Below are 21,837 nucleotides of genomic sequence, written 5' to 3' on the forward strand. Positions count from 1 at the left end.
AATATTTTGAACAGTGTAATTTTAAATTAATTTAAATAAATAAATAAATATTTACAACTAAATTAGAGATAATTCTTAAATTTATAAGAAACAAAGTTAGATAACATAAAACTTTATTTCATTGATATAGAAGTATACATTTTTTATATAGAAATATACATTATATTAATAGATACATATTATTTAATTAACATTTTTAAATGGATAACATATTCATTCATTTGTAAAAACATTTAAATTATTTCAAAAAATTATTTTATAATCTTACATCAATATTATTAATTATAAAAATTAATACCGGTAATTATATATTTTTCATATAATAAATCTATGACTATATATATGTTTTTCCAAATTAAAGTAAAAAATAAAATTTCAAAAATATACTAATAAATCTTTAAATAATATAATCTACTGTAGTACATAACTTAACTTACAATAAATTATTAATTTATAGCAATACAAAACAATTTAAATACATATTGTATATAATATTATATAGTATATCATTAATGTTAAATATTACTGTATCTTAAATTAATATTTATAATAAAGTAAAATTATAACAGTGATTTTGACCTAAGAGAATATTTAAATATTTATTAACATTTTAAAAAATAATATTTATGGTAAACATCGCTTATTAGTAAATATTAAAAATTTTAAATATCAATAAAATATCTAAAAAATTATGTACATATTTATATATAAGTTAATTCTATGAACTAATTTGTATATTTTTCAACGATTCATATTAACATAATGTATAACTTATTAAAATATTCTCACTATTGATTAGTAATAAAATTTGTCTAAATAAAAATCAGTATTAACTGAATTTGATGTCAAATTTTAACAATATTAAAAATGTACACATTATGTGAAACGTAAATTATAAACATAATATAATTTTTATTTCATCACTGATTAAATTTATAGTGATTACACAATAGCTGGCATTAATATTTTGTTTATAATTAATTAAGTCTATATTTATATATGCAATTTATTAATTAATATAAATAAATGTTACTAAAAAATTGAACAAAAATTCGATTCAAAATGCATTTCATATCAATCTTTAATAAAATTTTTAAGTTTTTAAATAAAATATAATAAAAAACTATAAATATAAATGCCAATTAAATTAAATTATTATACAGGTCTAACAGATAAGTTTCCAATTAATTAAATAATAATATATTTAATTAAAATTAATAAAATTATAAATTCAATCACAATTGAGCAAAAACAATAGCTTTGTCATAATAATAATAATTATTAAATATAAGAAAATGTAATAGCAATTAAAAAATTATATTTTTACACAAAATAATTACATAAAAAATAAAAATATTAATGCAAATTCATGATTAAAATAAGTAAATATAAATATAACAATATTTCAATTCATTTTACTCGTTAACTATTTTATACAACTTTTAGTAATTCAATATTTATAATAAAAAATTATGATTGAAATGTAACAGTGATTTACATAAAACATATTCAATCATAACTGTTGCGCTACAACTTAAACAACAGTATAAAAACAACTCAATTAAGACTATTATTAATATCAAAACAAACTAATAATTATAATTCAAATTTTCAAAATTTAATGAATTAACAACAATTAACATAAATCTATATTTTTGTGATAATAATATTTAGAAATTTCACTCAAACATATAAATTTATATTACTATCAAATACTGTATTATTTTAACAAAGTAATAAGTTTGTTAAATAGGAAAAAATATTTTAAGAGATTTTAAATATTTACAAAATTTATTTAGTTTTTCAACTAACTTTTCAATTCAGATTTAATTTTTTTATAATAAGCTAACATAATGGCTATAATATAATAATTATTATAATTAAGAAATTGAATTAATTTCTTATTTTGTTAAGTAATTTTAATTTACTAAAATAAGAAGTTATAAGAGAGTAATAATACAAAGATAGTTTGGTTATAAAATTTCTATTTTTATATAATAGATAATGAAAATAATTCAATTAAACTTTTCAGTAATTGTTGTCTTAAAGTAATGACTAATTATTATAAAAATTTAAACTAAAGTCATAATAATGAAGAAAGAGTTGTTATTATAAATTGTGTTTTCTGTGTCCTATCTAACTGTGTTTAAAGAGAGAAAAACTTGAGAAACGCTTGAGGAGGAACCGGTACGTGAAGGGGAACCTTCAATGAGTCATCGGAGTCGTTATCCAAGCGATTGTTGTTTTGCTGATTATTATTATTGTAATGAAGAACCAGCGGATGATGAAAGAAAGGCATATTATGGACGACAACAGGATTTTGTGCCTCATTTCTGGTGGTCTGTTGTTTAACACCGGGTAGTGGAACGCGATTCTGATAAACGCATGGATGACCGTATGACTGTAGTGGATGGCACCGGGAGATTGACGTAATTAACACATAGATTTGATAAATAAAAAAATAATTTATAATTTCAATTCGTTTTTTATATTAAAAACAAAATAATATTTCTTTATATAAAAAAATATAATTTCCCCATAACTCGTCATTTAAGTTGTCAATAGTGAAAAAATATAGATTTATAAAAGCAATCAATTGATCAATAAATGATACAAACCTTCCAGAAAAGGCATCGACAGTGTCTGCATAGGAATAGGCAGTCAGCATACTCTTCCTTGAGTCCAAATTTTCTGTTTAAATATTATAAAAACTTATTAAAATATATAACAAATTGATAGTAAATTATTACTAATAATCCTTAATATTACAGTATTTTATGTTTACTAAGAATTTTTATGATATCATTAAAAATCATAAAGTGATTTGTGGTTTCAAAGGAGTGATTAATGAGTCTATAAATCAAAATAATAATGACATACTTTCTTAGCTGATGAAAGACTCGTTCCCAATCGACTTTACCATTATTTGTATAAATATTGGTTGAATTGGCGAATAGCCATCGCATCTGAGGCTTTGTGTAATGATATTTACAGAGTTGTCGCCAAATGTGCTCTTCGTCTAACAGGGACTGCATTATATCATATGACTGACCAGAGCTCATCAAATCTTTATAATCGGTTAGTCGTAACAAAATTTCACGGATTATCTCTTCGGGCAAATCAGTCAACCGTTTGCTTCCATCTTCAGCCGGCTGTTAATAAATATTAAATAAATTATTATCAATATATTTATATATATATATATATAATTAAATAAACACCTCTTTAATTTGAATTGTATTTGCCATATTGCAGATGCGCTCCATTGTCTTTAAGTGCTGTTCCCATAGCCGAGTGCTGCCCTGAGGTCGACCCCAACAGTAATACTTTTTCATAATTTTCTTGAGGTCATAAAGCAATGTTTGGAGAATATGAATATTTTGCTGATTACTGGCAACTAAATAATATATTAAAGACATAATATTACTTAACATTTTATTATAATAGTATCATAAATAAGATACAAATTAATAAAAATTATAATATAACTGTAAATTACTATTATTTAATAATTATTTTATTAGATGATTTTTTTAATAACAATAATTTTAATTTGTTATTAACTTTGTGGTAAAAATTAAGAAATTTCAGTTCTATTATAATTGAATAAAAACTATAATTGTAATTATATTTTAATAAAATTATTTCTATTATAATAATTGCTGTTTATAAAAGTTTTCTGTTGTTATCAATATATTTATATAATATAATATGAATATTAAGATAAATATGAATAAATTTTTAAAAAATGTTTTTATTTTTACTATAACTTCAATAGACAAAACATAGGGTATAGTAATGATAGTAAAAAAATAAGTACTAATAAGAATTAATAGAAAAGAAATATCTAATGGTTTTAAGTGAATAAAAAAATAGGAAACAATGTTCAGTAAATATAAAAGGAAAGGTTGGGACAGTTGTATAAAATAAAATAGTTGATGTGTTTAATGCCTACCCTGCCAGGCCAACTCCTCAAGCATTGTAAAGAGCACTTTAGTGGCACAACCACTCAAAGAAGTCAGGTTTTGTGTGATTAATAGATGCAATAGTTTGCTGATGTAATTGAAGCGACGTATGTCACGAATGGCATTACAAAAGTCCAGTTTATGGAAGGCCTCCGAAATGGTGTTATAACCGGCAACTTCTTTGGTGTGTTTGAGTGTCACCTGACAGTAGGGCTGCCACTCAGCCATATTGGCATTTGTCGAGTCCTTTAATATAGCCTCAGGTATTGGTTGAGATGAGCTCTTCTGAAGTCGTTGTATAATCTCAGCGATAGTTTCCCGGGAACTGCTGTTCTCATTATTCTCGTCCTCGGAATCGCTGTCCGTCGAAGAGTCGCCAGAAGAAGGAAAACCTCTGAAAATATAGTTATAAAAGTCATGAGTCTTACGAAAACATTTATTATTAGTAATATTAAAAATAAAATTTGTTTTTATTTTAAGTTAAATATTTGTCTAAGTTTTTTGAGATTATTAACTAATTGCTAAAAACTGTATTATAATTTTTATCAATAAGAAAAAACATTTTTWTAAAAAGTTTGTTAAACACATGACTAATTAATGTTTTGTTTAAAACAACATAAACACAAAGATTTTTTTAAAAATGTGGATATCTTTAGAGTATTATTTTTAGAATTAGCTATCAATAAAAATATATCAAAATTTCATGTGATATAAAAATACAGATATTTTAGTTTTTAATGTATAAAATTTTTCAGTGACACTTATGTCGGGACTAAAAATATAAACAAAAATATTTTTATCTTTAATTTTGAATGACAGCCAAATTGCGTTCAACTGAAAGTAAAAATATTGCACTCATTGAATATATTATAGGAAATATACACAAAAAGCAGTCATAATTTACAATCATCTGTTTTATCACATTTTCAAATCATGATTTCAAAAATTTTAATATTTTATTTTGACTTATAATTGGGAAATGAGCCAAAAATTGGTTGACTATAGACCCTAATCATGCATACAATTAGCCATAAACTCTGTTTCACTCTAATCTTAAAATTTCGTTTACTTTTTCTAACACTTCCTGAAAATGTATGGTTTCTGTACTCAAGTTCATGTGATTTTCAGTTTAAACTAATAAATAATTGTTTTGTTTTTTATAAATGTTTCGATTGATAGTTAAAAAGTTTACTCTTTTCTCAAAAATATGGTTTGCTTTACAAAAAAAGATTTTAAAAAAATAATATTAATGATTGATAAAATTGTTATTACATAACAAACAAATGAAGATAACTATAACATTGAATGATAACATTAATAGACAATTTAAGAGATGAATAAAATCAAGTGATTTACTAATTTTAAATTTATTCGTAAAACAACAAAATAGTTAACTAATGTTTTTATTATTTTTATTTTCATACTAAAGCAAAATCGTTCAAATGCTTGGATACATATCGATATTATAGGAAGTGTCCAAAGAGTATATAAATTATAGTTTAGAAAAGGAATTCATATATATATATATAATTAAGTAAAGATTAGAATTTGTTTTAGCAATAAATTTACATTTAAATATACGAAAATATTAAAATTAGTTTAAGATCCAAAAGGCAATGAATTTAATAAATAATTAGTATAAATTAAATAATTTTTGGTTATTATCCTTAAAAATGATTAATAAATTATGTTTATTTTTTTTGTATATTATGAATTACGAATAATAATATCAGCAAATTTTTTAATTGTTATATAAAAATTAAAATAAAATAACCATAATAATAATATAATAACTATAGAAATATTTTACTTACATTGTAAAAATAATACAATATTAGCTTTAAAAGCAGTAGATATTTAAAAAATTATAAAATATGATATATTATTAATTATCTATTTTTTTAATTATATCAATAAACAAAGTAAAATTAATAATTATAAAAAGTTTTCAAAAAATAAATACATATATATGTATAAAAATAACAACAATAATAAAATATATCAATTTTCTATTTATAAATAACATAAATAAAACAGCAATAAGTATTGTATATATTATATTGTATACTCAATAATCGTTTTTGACATATATTTATATACCGTACAGTATGAATGTCAGTATAATTTTTATTGTAAATCTGATAATATCATATATTAATATATAAGTCACATAGAATAGAGTAATAAAATTGGCATATATAATATAATATAATATAATATAATATATTTTTTATTAAAATCCATTAGTATTGATGATAATTTTGGCTATAAAAATGATATACTATATGGCATAATAACCTATTATTTATTCAAGAAATTCGTTACAAACTTAAAATTTCGTGAACGGTTTTTTACTAATATTAAAAACTATAATGAATTATAGATAAAACCTATTTTTACATCAACGGTAGAGTACATTATGAAAGATTATATACTAAAATTCAATTTTGTGATAAAATTAAAAAATAATTCATTCATTAATATAAATTAAAATAAATGCATATTAAATTTCAATGTAAAGATATGTTTTTCAAGTAAAAATAATTTATAAAAATAAAATATAACAATTATGTAAATATTAATAATTAATTATTAATTMGGATAATTTATTAGTATTAGGAAAAATTACTAGTAGTTTATAATTAGCTAAATTTAAATGTATATAAATTTGTATATGTATAATTGTAAAAAATATAAAAACTAATTTGATAGTTTTTAAATATACAAATAATTCATATTTTTCAGCAAATATTAGTTGACTAATCAGCTGTTAATTAACTATTTCCCAAATCATCTATAGTTCTCACTTAAAGGTTATTCACTTTTCATATCAATGTTTATTGAAGTTTTGTTATTTGTTATCAAACAAGTGTAATGTTTTGTATGATCTAACTATCATAACTTATGATTCATAAGCACACAAACTACCTGTGCGTGCGGTCTAATACTAAACAAAAATCTTTAAATTTTTTGTCGAAAAAACATGAGATTTAATGAAAAATTAATAACTTGATAATAATAATGATTTAATTTAAAATATATATCTAATTTATAATACCTTCTTCTATAATAAATATATTATCTATAATCGATAAAAACTTATTTAATACTTGTAATAGTAAATAACTTTTTATAAATCCGGTCACTTATTAATTTAAATAATATATTATTTAAAAAAATATGATACTTTTTTGTAGAACAAATGTTTTAATATAAATTTATAGGTAATGAAATATTAATCACAATTTTTTATATGAAAATTAGAAAAATAATACAATATTTGAAAGAAATATATATTCTTAATTTAATTATAAAATTAATAACAACTTTCTAATAAATAAATAAAATTTATTTTCCCCTCCAGTTATTTGCATAAATCTAAAACAATATATACAGTTATAAAAACAAATTAAATAATTATTACATAAAACGATTTATAACCGTCTTTTGCTTTATTTATCCTTGAGTTTTAACTTATATATAACTTTTATACTTATAAATAAAATATACATTTTATTAAAAATAACTTGAAAAATATTTTCATTAATATTATTTTTATCTAAAATAATATATATATATATACTTTTGTAATTAATAGTACTTTGAAAATATTATTAAATAAATTCTTGATAAAATACAGACAATTTTAACATTAAATAACTAATAGTTTAATATTTGATAACATCATATAATTATATTATTAGTTTTTAAAATTACAAATGTGTTATTAAGTAGATTTCAAATACACAATATATTAGTAAAATAATTTGTTTAGCATAAAGTAAAATTTTATGTAATCTCATTAACATAGTCATAATAATAAAACATTTTTGAAATACACATTACATGGTATAAATATAGCTATATAAGATTTAGGTTAAATTTTGATTTTAACTTTATTATTATTATTTAAAATGTAAGTAAATGTTAAAATAGGAGCTTAATAAATAACTAAAATATATATTTTTTATTTTAACACATTTAGTAAATAATATATATATTAATGATACAATTTGTGTTAATATAAAATAATTATTTGAAAATAGCAAGCTAAAAACAAGTTTTTTTATAATCACTATTTTAGATTAACATTAGAGAATTTTTTACTAGAGTTAGTTTGATTATTGGTATAATTAATATACCGTTATTTATATTATATTATATCATTTATTACAATTTATTTTATAATTAATTTATAAAAATCTTAATTTTATAACATTGTACTATTTATTATATTAATATGTTTTATAAGTATCATACATACTTTATGTTTTAATCTAAATTTATATAAAATTAAACAATTATGTAAGTTATAGATAGATTAAAAGTAATAGTAAAATTAACATTGTTTATAAATAGAAATACATTAGTAATATAACTTGACTTTAAAAAATAAAAAATCCCATTTAAAAATAGTGTATATCTTAAATAAAGATAAGATTATATCATTCAACTTATTCTCATACTATTGTTTTCACTAAATATGTCAATATTAATATTTAAACAAAACATTAATACTAATCTAGTTTTGAAAAAATTGTAATTAAGTTATTTCTCTTATATAAAATTCATATTTTAAATATAATTTATACAGTATTATGATAATATTACAGTATTTATATTAACAACAAAAGTTTCAAAAAATCGTGAGCTTAATATATCATAAACTTTATTTAGCATTTTATGTAATAAGTTCATAATCATTTTATATTTCATATACTAATTTAACTTTCACATTAATATTGACTTAAATTACTAGACTATTGAATGCAAATAATTCATTAAAATATATATTTAATACAATTATAATATATATTTAATACAATTAAAATATAATTAAAAAAACTCTATGTCAAACAGATATAAACTACAAAATTAAATATAATTATTTTTTATTATTTGATTTGATAATTTGACTATTTGATTGACATTTGATTGGTGTTTATTTATTCAAATAAAAAATAATTATTTACACATTTTTTTATTTTAAAAAATCAAAAATTTTGTATTACTGTATTAACAATTTTAGTATTTAAACCAAAGGGGAACCATTTGTATGTTTTCTAAAATAGATTATTTACTAAACCGGTGTTGATTTGTTATTAATTAAAAATAAAATTATTAAGTTTGTCGCAAAAGCATAAATAGGTCATAACATTTACAAATAAACTAAACTAAGAGTAACATTATATAAAATAACGTATGATTTAACAATCAAATTACTATTTCCTATTTATTATACAGTAATAATCAAAATAAAAAGTAATTTAAAATTAAAATTGACATCATTGTTTCCTTATAGTCTAGTTTATACCATAACTTATTATTTAGTTACTATCAATTATACTCATAAAATTGCGAATTTAATAAATAAACTACTATTCATATAACAAAAATAGCTATTTATATCATAAATTGTATGTTATTTGTTAAAAAAATCATAGGATATATAATTATGTTTATATAAAATTTATATCGTGACACTTCACACCAAAATTTTGGCTAATTTATTATTTTTCTAGTATAATAGTGTCAATTTTATTTTCAAAATTGTTTATTATTTAATTAAAATAATTAATTTTATTGCAAAGTTCAAGTGTAGATTTAACAGTTACTGTATATTGTGATTATATTGCTATCAAAAATAAAATTTAAACGTTTATTATAATGATTAATATTATCATAATATGTAATATATTAATAGAGACGTATGTATAATTTTGTTGTCAATTTGCGGACATTATTATTATTTTATTACTTTTTGCYATAAAAATATACAGAAATATAAATTAAACACAAAATATTGATTTCAATTACTTATCAATTCAATAATTTTTCATTATTTGACTTTAAAATATTGATATATCATTAGTACATACTTTCCATTTATATTAATAACATTTTATAATAATAATAATACTTTATTATAAATTATTATACGTTCTTTTTAAAAATATATTTAACAGATAAATAATTTTTTATCAATAAATCTATTAAAATGCTAAACAATAAGTAATTGTGTTATTTAGCATTTAGCATATACTGTATTGTGTTAAAGTTTTATTACTTTATATTATATGTAAAATTATGTATAAATATATTTATAAAAGTTATTAATATATTTTATAACTTTTAAATGAGTTGTTGACCCCAAAATAAACTTCACTTTTTAATAATCATCATTTATTGATATATAATATGATATACCTTAATATAATACGATATGTATTCAACTCAAATAAAAAATGACTGATTGATTAATACTGAAAAAGGTATTAATTGTATAATAGTAATAAAATTTAAATAAAAGTTATTTGTATTTATTTTTTAAAAATTAAACAATAAGTCAATAGCTTTAAATACGCTTTATAAAAAATGTTACCATGAATCAATATTTATTTAGAAAATAAATTTTTAATTAAAAAATATCAAACAACTAAAAAGTCTTATTAAAATTTCTTTCAAAGCAAAAGTAAATTTGTTTTTAACAATAATTTTAAAGATGTTATCAATTTTTTTGTAAGTTTAACATAGGTTTTATTAATCACGCAAAATCTTTCGATAAACTGATAAAAAATAAAAAGTAATTTTAATATAATAACATACATTTAAAACTACAATTACTTAAAAATATTGTACATTTAAAATTTGCTTTATTGTCAAGCGAATAATTTCTATAATAATAATTTTATTTAATATTATTATTATACATGTTTTAGTATACTTCCGACTTAAAATGTTTTACTAATAGATAACTATTTATATTTAAAGCTATAACCAAAAAATAAAAATATTTAATGTCTTCTCTATAAAGTTTGATATTTTTTAATAATAGTGAAATATTTTTTAAGAATAGTAAAAACTTACTTTCATAACAATAAATATTTATAATTAAAATAAATCATAAAATTCAATTAAATAAACATGTTAATTTATAATTAAACTATGTTTTGTTGCTTAAAATACAATCAAAAAATAGTTTTTAAATTTTAATAACAAATTTGCGTGTTTTAAAACAATTAGATAAAACATAATAAAGACAAAATAAAAAATAAGGAAAATTTTCAAAATCTAAATTGCAAATTATGGTAGTTATTTAAAATGCTAATTATTTATATACATTATTTGTTAGAATACACTATTATCATTATGTTATAATTAGTTTTAACTGTTATAGATAATTTGTTATATTCAATTAACTTTCTATTTCATATCTTTAAAAAAATATTATTTATTATAATTAGCACCAAAAATAAAGTGCAAAAAAATAAAACCATATTTATAATTTCAAATATTAATGACAAGATAAACTAGGTTAGTTAAATAACATAAAATATTGTATAAATCACACACATAGTCAATTGATAGTGATGTGCAAATTTTAATATATACAATGACCATTTAGTTACAGTTTATGCTATTTATTTAAAATTTTTGCATAATTAATATATTATTTTTATACAATATAAGTATAAATTAAAATATAATTTATAATTTTAAAATAATTTGTATAATTATTTCTCAGAAAAAGTTTTCTAATAGTATACAACATTCAAACTACTTTTTGATATATTTTTATATTTTGCAACCAAATTATCAAAATTTTATACATTTTTTCAGTTTCTAAATTACATAGACAAATAATTACTAATATAAAAAATAATTATTATATGGTTAAAAATATTAATACACAATTTTATTATATTCATATTTATTAACAAGACATTTAATGTTATATTTTATTTCAATGTTATATTTTAAATACTATAAATTATTATAAAAACCTATAAATTATTATAAAAACCTATATAATAATAATATTTAAAAAAAACTTTTTTTAAATAATTATATTTAACAAAATGTGAAAACAACTCACAAAAAATATTGACAATATAAAAACAAATTAAAATTATGTCTAAAAGTTCACTTTAAAAAAAATAAATCGAAATTATTTGTAATATTGATGTAATTAAACGCATAAACAATATTAAATATTTGTTTTAATAAAATTATTGTTATCCTATTATTTATACTCAATAAATATAGTAATTGCAATTCATAAGACCGTAAATCACTTTTTTTTGTTTATGAATAAAAAACATAAAAACAAATACAGTTAACAACAGATTATTTATTTAATAATTGAATTTAAAAAAACAATTTACTATAGTAAATAATAATATATAAATTGGATATTATTTAATATATTGTTATATACAGGTATATTTATATTAATTATATATATATATCAAAATAGATAGCTAAATATGTGAAAAATAAAAAACTAAGTAACTTACATAAAAAATTTGTCTGAAAATATAATATACTGTATTATAATAACATATTATAATTTATAGAAATATAGGAAGCGATTTAATACAAATTAGATTAATAGTATGTAATCTCTGGCATAAAAATGAATAATTTGTTGACAAAACATAGCGGTAGGTCTTGTGTGACCATTGATGCTATAGAAKGGATGAATAGCTATGAATCCTATGATAATAAGCTATACAACTATTGCTATAATTGTTAGGTAAGATCTGCTKACTATAATTTTGTTGAATTATTGTTTAAGTTAACGACAAATAAAATTTAGAGGTCATTCACACTGATATATAGGTCTAACTATTGCAACTCATTGTCCTTTTTATGACATATCGTATAATAATGACATTACTATTCTCTCTTAAAATATTGATAATGTAATTATTAATTTATATTAAATGTTTAATTATAAGTTAATTAAAAAATAATAAATATTTTTCTGTAATCATATGCTTAATTAAAAATATTATTAAAAACAATGATATATTATGAGTAACACTATTATTTTAAATGCTTATTTGAAAATATTTTTGGAAATTAAGTAATAATTGTAAAAAAGTATTAAATATTGATTACAATAAGAAAAAGAAAATATTACATTAAATTATAATAAAATTATAAAATATATTGTTATTGATGAGTCATTAATCAATTAATTAATCATTAAATATAAATGCAATATAATTTGTTTCTCTATATAATCAAAATATTTTCAACAACTTTTATAAAATTTAATAACATTTAGTAAAGTAAAATACTTTTTTAAAATGTATTTATAGAAAATACTTATTTCAGATAAAAAGATTTACAAACGCCTCCACAAAAAAACTTTTGACATTCAGGGCATAAACTAAAGAAAATTTAAAGGACAAGACTCTGATTCAGAGACACGAAACTGGTTTGCACTCATCCTAACAGTCCCTTTACATACAACAACCCATAATGTAGTCAAATATACAGTACAACAAAAAAATCAGTATAAAGTAATTTTTGTTCATTAAGAGCGAGACTGCAATCAAAAGAAACAACAAAACAATAATTATTTAAGACATGAAATTATGTCCAAAAAATAAAAATAGACAAAAATGTCATTTAAAATCTTATGATGACTTTTGTATGGCTTACTCACCCTTAAGCAAGTAAGCAATGATTTGCAGAAAAACAACATCTTAAACGATCAGATCATAAGATTCATTAGCCCTGTGCTCTATGCACAAGCACTGTATGGTTTAACCAATATGAACACTACTATTATTTAATATAATGTCAATGGGCACAGGGAGTTGTGCACACTCTATGTTTATTATACTGTAATATCTACAGTATGTACAATACTGTACAGTACAGTAMGTTCATTATAAGTAAAAAAATATTGGATTTCATCCAAAGTCTGTATACATCTGTTCACAAAATATTCATTGAATACATCACATGAAGTTATTGCAGACCTATTTCATCATAAGTCACAATCTCTCACATAATTACACTCTAATCTCATTGCTTGTCATCCAAAACAACTGGGAATGGGATGGCATTATCAACAACAACAACATCTCAACTGTTGATCCCCTTTTCATACAAAACCTAATGCATACTCATATGCTTTAAGTTTGTGAACTTGGCTTACAGTTTAATATACAGCATATAATAGAAACAACAGTTAACTAACAACTAATGTAATTTTCTATATAATTGAATATCTAAACTACAAAATAAAAAAATTAAACAATAAAAACTTATCAATTAAAATACATATGCCGACAAAACTTGTGATAATTATAATTAAATATATTTTTATTAAGCTTTAATAAAAAATATAAAAGAAATTAAAAAAATAAAGAGTAACATTATAATTATTATAAATTGAATATTATTATTAAAATTTATATATTTTAAGCATAAATCAAAAGCATAAATTTTTGTATAGTAAATAATTTTCAAAGTGATATATTATTAAATTAAATTATAGTTATATATATCTTAAATTGACTTTATGTTTTTATAGTTACACTTTTGAGGTATTATTAACTGTACTTTAAGTGTTAAAATAATATTAATTACATTTGATCAGCAAAATCATTGACCTCTTTTGTCTAATAATATATATTTATAGTATATGGATTCGATACTAACTATTAAATAAAATTAAAATAAATTTTATGTTATAAAAAATAATAATTCAATATAATTATTATATCATGTATTTTATTTTATTTACTGTATTAAAACTTAGTACTGTATTGAGAAATGATATTAATTAGTTTGAACACCAAATATTATAAAACTAATACAGTAGTGATAACAATATTGATATAATACTGTATATACAATAGAAAATAAAATATTTAGTATTGTATTTAATTAAAATATATTAAATAAATTAACAAATATAATTCATTCAAATAATCAGTTAATAATAAATAATTGTTTTTTAAGACAATAAAATGGGTCATAAGGTTCACCGCACTAAAGGTAATGTCTACACAATAACAAAGTTTTCAAATACAGTATCTATTTGAATGTCGATGAATAACAAGGTTATAACTGTTTGTTATTTATTTATTTATATGTATACCATAATATTTTTTAAGTTTCATTTTTTAAAACTTAAATATTGCAATTTAATCATATAACAATTTAATGTCAAAATATTTATATTTATATCAAAAATTATTTTACAGTATGATTTTAAAAATAAATAATTAAATTGAATTTTAGTTATTAAACACAACTAATAAATAGTATTAATTTAATACCATATCAATATAAATGATCAATATAACACCAATGTAATAAAATACAACATAATAATATTAATTATAAATTAAGTAATTTTATTTATTTTTAATTCAGAGTAATTATAAACTAAGACTTGTTTTGCATAGCATTTATATACAGTATATTTCCTGTTTTAGATTAATTACTTTAAAATGAATATAAAATAAATAACCAACAAATTTGATAATAAAGTTTMACAAAGAGGCTAATTGTGTGCTCAAAAAAAATTAAACTTCAGGTACTGTTATAATACAGTATATACCGTATATTTAAAATAATTATATAGATCATTTTAATATCCTATTAAAAGACATAAATTGTATGTTATATTGTGTCACAATTAAAAGTAACAAAAAAATAATTTATGAAAAACAATAACTATAACAATCACTTTTAAAAATTATAATTATAAGAAATACAAAAGCTCTGACTCATAAACTTTTTGTTAATTTAAATCTGGATATAATATATTTGCTTTTAAAACACATATTATTATACTAAATTAAATAAATAAAATTTAACATTTAATACGTTAAAAATAGTTATATATTTTTTATGTTGTTAAATTTGACTAATTAATTGATAATAAATTATTGTGTGATAAGTTATTGCAATGGCTATGAATCACACATACTGTTGTCAAACGGTTTGTTTAGACTGTATATATAGTAATCAAAACAATAATAAAAACAATTTGTAATAATTATATAATATGAGGAACTAATGAGTTAATTGATAGCTACTATCGTGTTATAAGACAAGTAGGTATTGAAAGTCATAACAATTATTATTATTTTATATGCGTTGTGTATAAATAGCAGTGTTGGCAGAGACAGTGTTTGTATAATAAAAAGCGTATTATACAGTATAATACAATGTATAATATATGGCTAATTTTACATACAAACAAAATTTAGCGCCACAATTATTATATTGATATAATACAAGCAATACAATGTATTATACTATTATACAAAATCAAAATTCAAAACCTTGTATTTTTCCAACTCTGGTATATACTATATAGTCTATTAAGATATGCGGTAAATATAATTATGAGTCAATCAACACATTTATATCGTTTAGTCTTAACTGTAGTTATTAACCTCTAATCGTTAGTAAATAATAAAGTAATATCAATGAACGTAAACTAACATTTTTTGACATTTAAAACAATTATTATAATTATTATTTGCTTAACAAAATCACTACAAATTAACGTTTGAAAAACGTTTAAAAAATAAGTTAATATTATTATAGTTTTAAAAATTTAATTTATAGTTTTGTTAAAATTTAAACTTAAGGATAATAATATTATCATAATATGATAACAAACAAACAAAATATCAGTTTTTTGTTGTCAAAATTATTAAAGTTTTTTAATTAAACAATAATGCAAATACTGTATTGAATTAGTTTTATAGTGAGACCTTATTTTTCAGTGTAATTTTAAGACTCAAATAAATATTTTATTCAATCATTATTATTGTTAATACAAAAAAATTGAATGAACTCATCAAATGTGTTGTTTTTTTTTTGTAACACATGAATAACTAAATAGATATAACAAACAATTCAATTACATTACTACTAATACTACCGGTAATAATAATATAAAAAATTGCCTTAAGTGACAAAACAATAGATTAGAGATCGGATCTTTTGAAATTGTTTAAATTATTTGAAATTTTGTATCCTATTATAATACTTTTGATCAATACTTTTCATATGTCTAGCAAAACAAATACTCATAAACTATGATAAAGGCATACAAATTGAGAGTAAACGATAAAATAAACTAAGCGTTAAAAATTATATCAAAAAGTTTATGTCAATAAATGTGATGAATTGAAACTACAATTATTGTTAAAAACAAGTATCGAAATCCAATATATTTAATAYATTACAGTATTATTTGCCATTAGTTATGTAGTTTTATTATTGTATAATAAAAATCTATAACAAATATGCAATTTCTAATAAAATAATTCATAAATAGAATAAACATTATAAAACTAATAGAAGTTTATAATCATTTATAATTAATTATAATCAAATGTTTTTAATATTATTTTTATAGTTAAACAAAAGATATTTTTGTTTTAATTATCAAATGATTCAATAATTGCATTTATTAAAATTGTTATATTTTTTTAATTACAGTAATAAAATTTTTATACTAACTCTAGAAAAAAACATTAAACTAAAAATTTTCGTAATAAGTAATAAAAGTGAGTTTTTCTTAATTTTATTTTATTAAACAACATAATTATTAATATACTGTATAGAATGATTATAATAAAATGAGACATAAAGTATATTATTTATTAATAAATTAAAAATAAATTAATCAATATCATTGTTAACAACAAAAACAAAAAGGCGATAATTTTATTGTAAGCAATTAAAAAACAATGAGTGAAATAACACCAAAATTGTAATTAAAATTTTATCAAATATTATATAAAAGTTTTATTAAGTTAAGATACCAAAAATGTTACAGGTCTTTTTAAAATGCCTATATTATTGTTATTATTATTTTATTAATATTAAGTCTAATGAGAGCATAAAAACTAAATTAAAGTGCGATTGCAATCATGTTATGAATAATATAATGTTTATGTAGTTAATTGTAATACGAGATATGAATTTTTAAAACCTTTATTAAGTTTGCAGACATTAACTAAGTTCATAATCATATTGTTTTGGTTAGAAAAATAAGGGAAAGTTAGTTGAAAGTAGGGTACAGTACTTCAAAAAAGTAAAAATAAAAGTTATTATAAAATACAACAATTTTCCCCAAAATTAAAATCTTATGACTTGTTTAGCGATAAAACCTTAATTATTAATAAAATAAAACATTTTATAAACATATAATAGATTGGAAAGTTGTGAATATTTTTTCAAATATAATKGAAATAACAATTGAATGAATTTATTAATAATAGACAAAAGCATAGCATATGATGTCTGATAATCAATGTATTGATTGATTGATTAATAATTCAAAACAAATGGTCTTAAACTATAATAAAAGACTTACTGTTCATGAGTTTGATTGCGAAGAAATGCTGAGTTTTGCAACAGTTTCATCCGTTCCCATCCTTCGTCGGTCTTAATCCAGACCTCTCCGGGCGATCGCCAGTCGCGGCCAATAAATGGCATTATTTTCTATCAGTTGATCACCAATACAGATGATATGACCACAAAGTAATTATTRTCTCACAGAAAATAATAATTTGATTCAAGTGATGGCTAATTAGTAGATGAATGTGTGGATGTGATGGTTAAACTATGTGTAGACAACTGGATYTAATAAGCCAGTGATCAACCGATTTTCTGAGGACAGATAGTCAATCAAACTTATAGTCAATAGACTATGCAATAGACGTTTCAAATGCAATATTTATGTTATGTTTTGTTTTGGAGGTACAGCTGCTCACAGACAACACTATCAGAGTATGTGCTCATAATATATAACATACAAAGCACTGGTATCTCTACGTTTAGGGCTGAGCTTAAGGCACATAACATAAGTATAAGTTTTTACTATATATCATACGTTGCAATATTTGTTAACAAAAACCATAGCATTGGTTACACAACTCTTTGATTTCCCTTTAAATAATAGTCAGAGCATTGGGAGTCTGCGTCGATATACTTATGTATATTAATATATACTTACATACAGTTGCATAACAACAACAACACAACCAGTCATATGATTTTAGCAAACATACAACTGGTCTAAAATATATGACTGATTTTTTGTGTGTTCACTACTAGTTTACTATTAGTTATTATTGTTATTGTTGTCATGCATTTAAGTTAACATTATATATCATTTATCAGGCATTAGGTTTAAATATAACTCATTAATGCATTATTTTATTGTTATTACTTTTAAACTAAATTTTTTTATATGACTTAATTTCAATGTCTTTAAACTTTGCAATATTTCACACTAACTGCTAATGATTTACATAAACTGATACTTATATTTAGCATTTGGTATAAATAGTATCATTGAATTTTGATGAGACATCACAACCTATCTATTATCGTACTGTCAATGAAACTATTATTAATCATAATATGCATATGAAATACCATATAATAAAATGCTTTTAAATTGACACAAAATTTGATTAATTATTATTAATTATTACCAATTGCTATAACTAACTATAATTATAAACAACAAATTGTAATTAGAAATTTCTAACGTTTATAATTAGTATACCTATATTTTTAAATAATTTGACTAATTATAAAAAATAATTCTATAAATTATTTAATAATTAACTAATTTTAATTAAAAGTAATTATATGACCTTAATGTCAATAAACCGGTACAACTTATCATTTGAAAAAATGCATTGCAACTTATGATTTATGATGATATTAATAATTACTTTTAATTGTGATAATTTTGTTATTATTAATAATATAATTACTAAAATAATAAAAATAAGTCTGACATAAAGAAAAAGTTATGCTAATTAAGTATTAATTATAACAATTATAAATCAAATCAAATATGCATTAAATAAAACTGTATGTCAACTATTTTACAAATTAAAAAAAAAGTTTATACCAATATTATAAACCAATAAATTGAGATAATAATAATAATAATAATTAAACATTATTTTAAATGGCTATATACAGTATTTTGTCTATTAATTAAAATATATATCGAAATAAAACTGAAAACAGACTAAATAGTTATAATAAATTATTTATACAAATACTCTTCACAAGACTCTGGAATGGCTGATAATCTGGTGGTCACGAGTCCTATTCGTTGGTGAAGTATTTCAATACACGGATCCTTTTCAACAAATTTCAATTTCTGATGTTCTGGTATTTTGCGCCGACTTTCTCTCAAATTGGATAACATTTTGTTGATACTATTGCCACCAATACTCGGTCTCCGCCTATTAGTCTTCTTTTCCTTCGATTTCGAAGACTTTTGTTTAGATATGGTTTTTGTTGCTGTCTTTGCCTTACTTTTCAAATCCTCATTACAACTGGTATTTTCATCACTAATAACTTGTTTTAAATTTTTGACATTTTTATCAATATTTTTAATGTCATTAATTATATTGTCGTTGTTCTCACTCTTTAGTGTTGATCTGATGTCTGTTTTCTCAATTTCAACAGTCTTTTGTCGGCGGCGTTTGATTACAACTTCAGTTGTATATCGATCGGTGACTTTGCGGATGCGTTTAGACCGACGAACAGTACACTGACTCATATCAATGTTAACATCACTTTTGTTGTCCTGTGTTTTGGTCATAACTTTGATACTGTTATTACTATTATTTGTATTCTTCTTCTTCAGTAAGTTTTTCTTGTGTTTTGTATCCGTCGTTGTCTTCACCATCTTATCCAATGTATTAACATTTTCATCGAAACTTATTACTTGTTTTCGAGTCTTTTTCGTTGTCTTCTTCATTGTCACCATTTTATCTGTCACTGTCTTAATGTCTTCACAWGTCTTATCTTTAGAGACTGTATTTTTTTCCTTAAGTTTAGCCATTGTTTTGTCATAACATTTAATACTTTGTAAAAATCAAATTAAAATCAATATATAAATCGTGTCAAAAAAAATGCTAAATTGAATTCACAATCAAAACAATGACTAAATTTGTGACAATTTTGATGAAACAACTGTTTGTTTTGCAAAACATAGACAACACTCACACAAAACACACCAAATGTAATGTTTTGGCGCAAAAACAGTCAAATGTGTGACAATAAACTACATGTGCTTACAGTCTGTTACAGAGTTTTTAGTATCATTTATCACATAATTTAATACATTTATCATATTTACCGGTAAGTGATTTTAAATAAAACTTATAATTAAGTTATATATTTAATAATCCATTTACTTAATTAAAAAATAGACAAATTTGTCAAAATTGTTCAATTATTACATATTGTTTACAATAATTATAATTATTTAAATAAATATTATAATCAATTTTTATGTCAATATATTGTTTATACTGTACAGTACAGTACAGTTCAATACACGCATACATTTTACAAATACATTATAAAAAAATAGAGTACATGTATATTATTATACAGTACAGCAATTTGTGTGAGTTTTTGAGAATATGGGTGTATTAATAGCCATACATACTAGAGAGCGAAAAGTTTCGGACCCGTTCCTGATCTGATACCTAAAATCTCGGACTCGGACCTGACCTAACATAGGATACAAATATACCTGACCTGACCTGACCTGACCTGACCTGACCTGACCTGACTATGTCTGTCCGAAAATAATTTTATCAAAAAACAATTTTATTCATACTATACACTCAACAAATTTGTCCACAAATTAATTTTAATTACTCAGGATTAACGATAACTGATYGTAGATCTAATTTAGATATTAATAAAAGTTAATATTCTATTATTTATTACATCAAAATATCATCTTTTCTAATATTTTATGTTTAATTTATACAAATATTTCATAAATAATAATTTAATAAATGTTGTGTTTGATTGTCATATTTTGTAATAATTGTCGTTTAGATAATGAATAAAAAATTTTCGGACCTGACCTGACCTGACCTGACCAAAAGATTTTGGTGTTCGGACCCGTACCTGACCTGAGCCCTAACTTTTATCTGACCTGACCTGACCTAAAAAATCAGGTCAGTTTTCAGTCTCTAATACATACCTATCCAATATAATAATTATACTGTACTTATACTGTACTTATACTGTACTTATACTGTAC

General features: G+C 20.6%; 2 protein-coding genes across 2 annotated transcripts; both read right to left on the bottom strand.

The window, feature by feature from the left end:
• Positions 1-1,990: 1,990 nt before the first annotated feature.
• On the bottom strand, positions 1,991-18,660 carry LOC128951820 (F-box only protein 32-like). Its single transcript, XM_054297099.1, has 6 exons — positions 18,115-18,660; positions 3,956-4,359; positions 3,222-3,397; positions 2,881-3,152; positions 2,619-2,691; positions 1,991-2,401 (listed from the first exon to the last, which is right to left on the bottom strand). Exons 1-6 carry the CDS (start codon positions 18,234-18,236, stop codon positions 2,147-2,149), a joined length of 1,302 nt encoding a protein of 433 aa, XP_054153074.1. The 5' UTR covers positions 18,237-18,660; the 3' UTR covers positions 1,991-2,146.
• Positions 18,661-19,736: 1,076 nt separating this feature from the next.
• LOC128952257 (uncharacterized) lies at positions 19,737-20,840 on the bottom strand. Its single transcript, XM_054297615.1, has 2 exons — positions 20,196-20,840; positions 19,737-20,126 (listed from the first exon to the last, which is right to left on the bottom strand). Exons 1-2 carry the CDS (start codon positions 20,614-20,616, stop codon positions 19,810-19,812), a joined length of 738 nt encoding a protein of 245 aa, XP_054153590.1. The 5' UTR covers positions 20,617-20,840; the 3' UTR covers positions 19,737-19,809.
• Positions 20,841-21,837: the final 997 nt, after the last annotated feature.

This window comes from Oppia nitens, unplaced genomic scaffold (genome assembly GCF_028296485.1).
Source record: "Oppia nitens isolate AA-2021 unplaced genomic scaffold, nextdenovo-longstitch-racon4-pilon3 scaffold1_pilon_pilon_pilon, whole genome shotgun sequence".
Classification (NCBI taxonomy): Eukaryota; Metazoa; Arthropoda; class Arachnida; order Sarcoptiformes; family Oppiidae; genus Oppia; species Oppia nitens.